The sequence below is a fragment of the Microtus ochrogaster genome, unplaced genomic scaffold, assembly GCF_000317375.1.
Source record: "Microtus ochrogaster isolate Prairie Vole_2 unplaced genomic scaffold, MicOch1.0 UNK1, whole genome shotgun sequence".
Classification (NCBI taxonomy): domain Eukaryota; kingdom Metazoa; phylum Chordata; class Mammalia; order Rodentia; family Cricetidae; genus Microtus; species Microtus ochrogaster.
In genome coordinates this window covers 11,995,802-12,004,186 of record NW_004949099.1, presented here as the reverse complement: position 1 = coordinate 12,004,186, position 8,385 = coordinate 11,995,802, and the positions used below count along the sequence as shown (strand labels likewise).

Sequence of the window (8,385 nt, the reverse complement as noted above, 5' to 3'; positions counted from 1 at the left end):
CTCATCTCCACCTCCCTAGTGCTGGGATTACAACTGCCAGTCACCACCGCTGGCGTCTTCATGTGGGTACCTGGAATAAAACTCAGGTCCTCATGTTTGTGTGGCAAGCACTTTACTGACTGAACCATGGTCTCAGTCCTAATAAAAACAAAAATCAGTTTAACAAGAATATTGTGGCTGCTAAATTAAAAATCTAAAAGTGACCAAGGCTGAGAAAGTTAAGAGATTGCTGCAATAACCCAGTCAAAGACTGACACTGTCTTGGTCAAAGACACAGCAGAGAAAAAGAAAAGAAACAAGTGAGTTTGGAAACAAAGCTAGATCACTGGGTCTCAATTTTCCTACTGTTTAAGCCCTTTAACACAGTTCATCATGTCATAGTGACCCCAACCATAAAATTAACCTCATGGCTACTTCATAACTGTAATTTTGCTATTGTTATGAATCATAATATAATTATCTGAGATGAAGGATGTCTGATTTGCATCCCCCGTGAAAGTGTAGAGACCCACAGGTTGAGAGCCACTGATCTAAACAGTACAATGGATAAATGGCCTTGTTACAAGAGTCCGCCACTTTCCTTACAACTTTTTCCCAGACAGGACTTAAAGGGTGCCTCAGTAAAGAGCATCAATTAAACACAAAGAGAAGACCCTGAACCACATGACGCCCACTTAAAGTCACACAACATATGTAAATAACAGTATCATCAGGACAACTGTCAAAAACAGTATAAGGAAATGTCACCTACTCCAGATACTTACTCACTGATTTTATTTAACTGGTTTATTTCAAAGAGCATATGTCTCCTCCATCCTACCGTGCACCTGCTTCTAGCACCAAGGTGTGAGGGTGTTTCTGCCCACACACCCACATTTTCCTCCCCCATGCTAGCTAGCTACAGAGGACATGTGCTCCTGCACGCCATTCTTGCTGACTGTGACAAAGAACAGAACCAGATCCTTCCACGTAAGTGTCAGGGCCCTCATTGGTCTTCTCCAGAGCATACTTTCCCCACTCCCTCAAACTCATTAAATGTATCAACCACCATCAAAACATTCTCAACAGTCCAGCTAATTCATTTCTTTCAGGAACATGCACACACACACACACACACACACACACACACACACACACTCCCTCATTCCAGCTATGTAAGCATTTGCTTATAGAAGCAAAAGCAGGGACGGCCCAGTAAAACACTGGTCCCTTCAGCCACATGCAGATAAAGCCCTAATGAGCATAACCAACAATAGCCCTTACACAGCATCACTCAGAGCACCCAATACACACAATCTATGTTCACATACAAAATAGCCATTATGAAAAGAAGCCACCAGTGAAAGGACAAGTTTACACATGTCAATGCCTAACACATTTCCTTCCACTCTGCCACAAGCATGTGCAAAAAGCCTGCTTTTTGCGAGGGCAGCCAGGGACATCTGCTCTTTTCAGGGTTTGTCCTCATCACTGGATTCAAAATCCAGCCCCAGCCCCGGAGGAAAGTAACCTGGCTCCTTTTTTTCCAGTAGAGTTAAGACTCAGCCTCCTTCTCTCCAAAAACAAGGGTCCTTCCACCCATGACTTCTACCTCCCTGGCCCTTCATTCCCCTAAAAGCGAGGCCCTCTGCCCCTCTGCCAGGGGCACCTCACTCATCTAGGCCCTAGTGACAAAGTGATGAAGCTTCCAGTCTCACCCTCATCTCATCTCACGATGGAAAGAGGTGGAAGTGACGCCTTTCTTCGGCTAGCAAGGATTCCAGTGATCATCCCCCTCTCTGTAAACATTGCAAAGAAGAAGTGCTTCAGACCCAGAGTGACCAAGGAGAGTGCAAAGGGAAGATAACCGATTCTGCCCCACAAAGAGCAACAGACAGTGATGCAAAGGATAAGGGTGCTGCAGATGTACAGAGTTGGGAGGAACCAGAGGGCATCTTCACTCCTGTCCCGAAGTTTTTGAAGTGCCTGGAGAATTAAACGTGTGTAGTAGGGAAAAGATCATTCCCAACTACCAAAGGCCTCTGAACTAGCTTATCTATTTATCTATCTATCTTTCTCCCTTCCTCTCTCCCTTTCTTCCTTTTTTTTTTTTTTTTACATTTGCTAGAAACTCTATTCCTGAGAACTTGCCCAGCTGGAGAGACACGCCCACTCGCTGCCACCACCCCCTCAGGGGACTCAGGTGCTCCCGGGTGGCAGGTGGGAGAAAAAGCCCCAGTGGACTTCAGCTTAATCTCGGGGCCACCTGGAGCAGTCTCTCCCAGAGAGTCTGAACTACCAGGAGACTCCCCAGGCCAGTTTATTGCTTCCCTGGAGCATCGGATCTCCACCACCCCAAGCTCTCCCTCTCCGAGCCCTCAGCCTCCTAGAATCCTCAGAAAAACTCCTCCGCCTGGTACCACCAGATCACGGTCCCCGTCCGGTGCTCCTCTTACACCACCCGGTACCGCCCCAGCCCCCATTCAACTCAGCATCTGGCTTGTGCAGCCGAGGGTCCCCGCGCCTGGATGAGCCATCCCAAGAGACCCGTGGTACCCGAAGTGTCTCTGTCAGACACCCTAGAGGATGCAAGCAAGTCATCTGAGAGCAGAACCCCAGATGCTAGGGGCCAGTTCTCTCTGTACCCCAAGGCAAGGGCACGGGGTCCTTGTCCCACAGCTAGTCAGACTGGCTGTTCTCGCCCCCGGGTAGCAAGTGCGGGGCCCCTGGGCCTCCCGCCGCGCCGCCCTCCAGCTGTCACCACTCACCTGCTCTTCAAAGGTTGACTTTTGAGTTCATAATAGGTTTTGGGTTCTTCGTGAAACTCCTCCCCGACTTCAAAATCCGCCACGATCCCAGATTCTGACTGCATGGCTCTCGCTTGCCCGCCTTCCACTGCTTGGAAGCACCTGCCGAAGATGGGGGGACTTGGGTCCCCCAGCCACTCGCCCCGCGCAGAGCCGCTAAGCCCGCTAGCCGGCCGCCCGCCCCGGCGCGGTGAGTTTACACTCACACCAGGGCGGGAGGGGCAGATCCCGATGTGTCCTGGGATTTGTAGTACCTCTGGGGCAGAGCATATAAGATCTCTAGGAAAGCAGCGTCTGCAAAGACTACAATTCCCAGAAGGCCAATTCGGGGAGCGGCAACGTGGTAGATACCGATAGTGCAAGTCCTGTTTGGATTCCTTGTCAATGTCAGCAGCTCCTCTCCGTCTCTCCAGTTAGCCCCAAGGGTACAGACCTGGCTGTTTAATATTAATAAGAACGTAAGAACGGACTCAGCCTGGTCTCCTACTGTCCCCCCCAGTTCAGACATCTATGAGAGCATCCCGAGTGTTCATTTAAAAAATAAAACACTAAAGGGTTTGGCACTAGAAAGTTTCAGAGTTAAAGCCCATTTTAAAATCAAAGGACTTTCAATCTCTCCCAAGCTTCTCCGGGCTGCAGCGAAGTATCATCTCGTCCTCAATTGGAACGGAGTGTTGGACGCTTACTTCACTTTTGTAATGAAAACATTATTGGAGAAGTTGTTCTTGTGTGTTCCTTTTGTGGAACTAACAGTCTGGGCTCTTAAAATACTCTTCATCCGCTGAAAGACTCCTTCCCTTTTATCCAATTAGTCACCTCCAATCTAAAGCAGCACTTGGAGGACTCGGTTAATTTTAAAAGGCGCCAAGTTACCAAACAGCTTCCCCAACCGTCTGCTTTCAATTTCTCAACTGGCTGCGAGTTCAAAAGAGATCGTCCTAACATTGCAAAGTCGGTGCAGCTCCAAGGCACTGAGCTAGGTGATGTATTAAATGACAGCACTTAAACTCGTTTGCACTTCCAGACTTGTCTTCTGATTAGTTCCAGCAGAACTCTTCCTTTCGTGTACAACAAGTGCTTTGAAATATCAGTGTTAAGAATGGCTTTTAAGATTGTAGACATTCAGCCGGGCGGTGGTGGCGCACGCCTTTAATCCCAGCACTCGGGAGGCAGAGGCAGGCAGATCTCTGTGAGTTCGAGACCAGCCTGGTCTACAAGAGATAGTGCCAGGACAGGCTCCAAAACCTGTCTCGAAAAACCAAAAAAAAAAAAAAAAAAAAAAAAAAAAAAAAAAAAGATTGTAGACATTCCTATTTTTTTTTTCTAAGAATCCTGTGCAATCTTAGACGTGTCAGTTTGATTCCTAGAAGCCTCAATTTCCTCATCTATAAAAGAAGAGATTAGGAAACCTGTTGGAGATGGTGTTGCAAGGTCAAAAGTAAGAAAAAATTGACTGGCAATCTATGGCTGGGCAGGCAGGATAGCTCAGTTAGAAAATGTGACTGCCCTTGAGCATGACAACCTGAGACTGGTCCTCAGGACCCACGTTGGAAGCAGGTAGCTATTAACTGCTGAAAGTCCACATGCAGGTGCCCCCACCCATGCCCGCATGAAAGCATACACAATTAATAGATTAATTAATTAAAATGCTACTCAAGGATCATTAATTTTGGCTGTTTCTTTTGACCATCTTCAGACATCCTTTTCAAACTAGCATCTCTTTGTGTATTTTCACTTCGAGAGGAATAAATTAAATGGTTGTAACCCAGGGGTTACCCACTCTCATCTCTTCCCCCAGCGAAGCATTTTTTTTTTAAATTTTGTATCAGTAAAATCACCAATAGGAGTGGGTTATTGATAACCAAGGATCTGGGGAAAGTGCACACTGCACTGAGGTAGTAATTCTCAAAATTTTGTAGCTAAAGATAGTTTCCGAAATGCTTCTTTTGGTCCTTCACAATAACAGTAACCCGACGGGATATCAGGAATCACCCCAACCGCTTCAAGGTGTTCTTTGATATGTGAACTACTAGAAACTAGATTTCAGCAGTGAGGTAATGGGAAAAGTACAGCAACAAGGGAGCACTTGTTTCGATTCCTAATCTCATCCAGGTCCTCCATTATCAGTGGCGGAACTGGAAAGGAGGAACTGATGGGCTTGGAGCAATTCCAGGAATTTGGAGGGGTGTGAACTGTAAATGCTAAACAGTGTGCAGGACTGCAAGCTTTCTAACCCAATGTCATTGGTGCCCACATTGAGAGACATTGGGTCTCTTTGTTGTCTGAATCTCTTGGCCCACCAGGAGTTTTTTAAGCTGAAGAAAGCTCTGCACCTCCTTTTTACGATACATAAATAGAAGTGAATTATGTTTAATTGTGGTCTGTTGGCCCTTGGAAGGCTGTCACAGACTTGTGTCAGAATTGAAGTTTAGAACTATAATGAGACCTGGGACATAGTGTAGTTAAGTAGAGTCTTTGCCTATCATGAATGAGGTCTTGGGTTCAGTTTTCGACAATGCATCAAACACTGGGGTGGCACACACACACCTACAATCACAGCTGTTGGAAGGGGTGGATTCAAGAAGTTCAAGGTTGTCCTTGGCTACATTGGGAGTCTGAAAACTGTAATGAAACAGTTTATTATGTCAGTCATTACGTAGGCCAGTGAGTGATACTCCAGAACTAAAAGGTTATTCTTAAAGTGAAAGAAAAAATGAGAAAATTCAAGATTTCTGGGGTTTTTTTTTCCCCATTGAAGTACAGTTTCCAGAGAGATCTCTAGGGTGTGGTCCTGAGGTGGAGCTGTCTTAAGACTACACACATAGCTGCTGTTTCCCCCTCCTCCATCTTTTCGTCGGACTCATTCTGCTTTCTGTTCATAAAACCTTCACAGGGTTACCTGTTACACTGCCACCTCCCACCCTGTGGGAGCGGGTATGTGACTTTGTCCTTACCATTATAGAATCCCATCTTTTCAAATAATTTTTGATTTACTATTTGACAATTTTATACGGATATATAATGTATTTTGATGAGGATCAACCCTGATTTCTCTCTCTGATTTCCTCCCACTCCCCCCAGAAACCCTCTTCTTCCCAACACAGCTCCTTGCTACTTCCACATCTGTTTTTTTAAATAGCTCATAGCATTTAATTGGGATTGTTTGCATGTGGCTGGACGTGAGGTGATTTTCTGAATCTTTAGCAGTTTACCAGTGGCTCTGCCCCTTACGATATCATGTTTTAGCCATAGTGATTCCTTTAGGAATTGACGAGGGACCCCAGCATCGCTGTTAAGTCCTCCTTGAAAATCTTCTGCTAAGGTAATTCTGGTGCTCTTAACTACTGAGGCATCCCTCCGGACCCAATATTTACACAGTCTTATATATTGAACAAATACCATGAAACAAAGGGGAAAGAATATCTGTCATCAGTTGTTGGAGATATAATAAACATGTGACTCACACTTCAGATTTTAAAGATAGAGAAAAAGAAGTATATCCCTGAAACATACTGTGTGGAATGCATTTGGACCTTCCCTAAAACAAACTCAAAACTCATGGACCCAAACTGAATCATGCTATTAGATCTGATAGTGCTAACATGCTTTTGTTGTTGATATGTTTGGCTTTTTTGGGGGATGGAAACCAGGGCCTCCTTCGTCAGAGGCACACTTTCTACCAGTGAATCATGCTTCCACCACCTCTGAATGTTTTTAAACTTATCTCAGAGACACACACGAATACTCGTAAGTGAGATATCTTAATCAGTTTCCTCGCTTTCTAATCACCAAAAGCCTGGGGAAAGGGACAATGAGAAATTAATGGTGATGTGTCGAAGTTAGTGATGGGAAACAAGAATTTATCACACACGCATGCACTCACATACAAACAAACATTCTGTTTATGCTCACATGTGTAAGGGTGAATGTGTGTGTCGAGGGTCAGTATCAAGCTTGGACATCATCCCTCAGGTGATTCCACATTGTTTATGAGATGTCTTATTATCCTGGAGTTCACCATTTTGGCTAAAGTTCTTGGCCCATGAACCCCAGGGATTTACCTGCCTCGCCAGCACTGGAGTGATGAGCGCATCCCATCTAGCCCAGTTCTTTTTTTGGTTGTGGGGATTGAACTCGGGACCCTTTGCTTGCATGGCAAGCATTTTACCAAGTGAGTTTTCTCCCGAGTCACCATGACCAAATATTTCTAAATAAGAAAGAAGACCCCGTCACAGTGACTTTTTAACTGCTTCCACTTTGTTACTACCGGGGGAAGTACACCGCACAAGGGGCATACGTAGAGGTCAGAGGACAATTCCCTGGCGTCACTTTCCACTCTCAGGCAAGTGCCACGGATCAAACTCAGCCCATCAAAGCTTGTGTGACAAGCACTTTCTAGGAGCTAAAGCATCTCTATAGCCACTCATAGTGATGTTTAAATGAATTACAGTCTGATAAAACAATTGAAAGTATATCAATTCAAGGTAAAATAAGAGGGGACACAAGGAAGGGGTGGAAACAGATTTGTACATGGTGTTTGAGGAAAAGAGTCAGTGGAAACTTACTAACTTACTAAGGTTGGTTCAGCAGAAGTGCAGAGGCTCTCTGGACCTTCGAGGAATGCAGCAGAGCCCAGCATATAAGTCTGCCTGTAAGAGCAGCTGGGTACTTATGCCTTGATAGAATTGGGTTACAGAGCCACCATGGGACAGTAAACATCATTTTGCGCCCCAAACACTAGACACTGTCACTATCACATTGGAGACAGAAAATGGCCACAACCACCACCATCATTTCAGTACAGTCCCCGCGACTTCCCCTCTCTACTGTTGACTCCAAGGTCAATGATAGATTTCATTGGTAGATCTAGGTTTTGTGTCCAAGTTCAGATTTGAAAGGAAGCTCACTATCTCAAGTTTCCAGTACCTGGTTTCTTTCACAGCTTTAGAGAATATAAGATATTTTAATTATTTTGCCAGCCTCTCTGATAGCAATAAACTCAATACACTAAACCCCACAAATCTGCCCAAACTCCACTCCTTCTTAACCAGAATTTAATCTTTTGTTGTTTTGTTTTGGTTTTGGTTTTCAACACAGGATTTCTCTGTGTGGCTCTGGCTGTCCTGAAACTTGCTCTGTAGACCATGTTGTCCTTTTTTAAAAATGCTGCAGGATCCCCGGTGGCAGTAGGCAGCAGAAATGCTGTAGGTCCCAAATGGTGGCTGCGGGCCATGTGGTGGCAGGCAGCAGGCCCTGGGAGCAGCCAGTCCCAGGCAGAAATGGCTGCCGGTCCCTGAGCGGTGGCCCGAGCGGTGGTGGGCCATGTGGCAGCAGACAGCGGGCCCTGGGAGCAGCCAGTCCCAGAGCAGTGGTGGCAGGCCATGTGGCAGCAGGCAGTGGGCCCCAGGCAGAGATGGCTGCTGGTCCCTGAGTAATGGCCGGTTCCAGGCAGGGAGACACATGGCGGGCAGAAGACAGAAACATGGATAGACACGACATGCAGGGTGAGGTTGAATGTTTATTCAGGGGGTTATGGAGGAGGAAGGGTGAAGGGGGGGACAGAGAGAGAGGGAGAGAGACAGAGAGAGAGAGACAGAGA

The 8,385-nt window shown here is 46.0% G+C and overlaps 1 protein-coding gene across 2 annotated transcripts in view; it reads right to left on the bottom strand.

Annotated features, from left to right (window-relative positions):
• Mitf (melanocyte inducing transcription factor) overlaps positions 1–2,948 on the bottom strand; it is a 221,892-nt gene extending 218,944 nt beyond the window's left edge. For both annotated transcript variants that reach the window (XM_026788279.1, XM_026788280.1), the window contains exon 1: positions 2,748–2,948. In XM_026788279.1, coding sequence (XP_026644080.1) covers positions 2,748–2,851 — 104 coding nt within the window. In that variant the 5' untranslated portion in view covers positions 2,852–2,948. The remainder of the gene's footprint in view (positions 1–2,747) is intronic.
• Between the last annotated feature and the right edge of the window lie 5,437 nt (positions 2,949–8,385).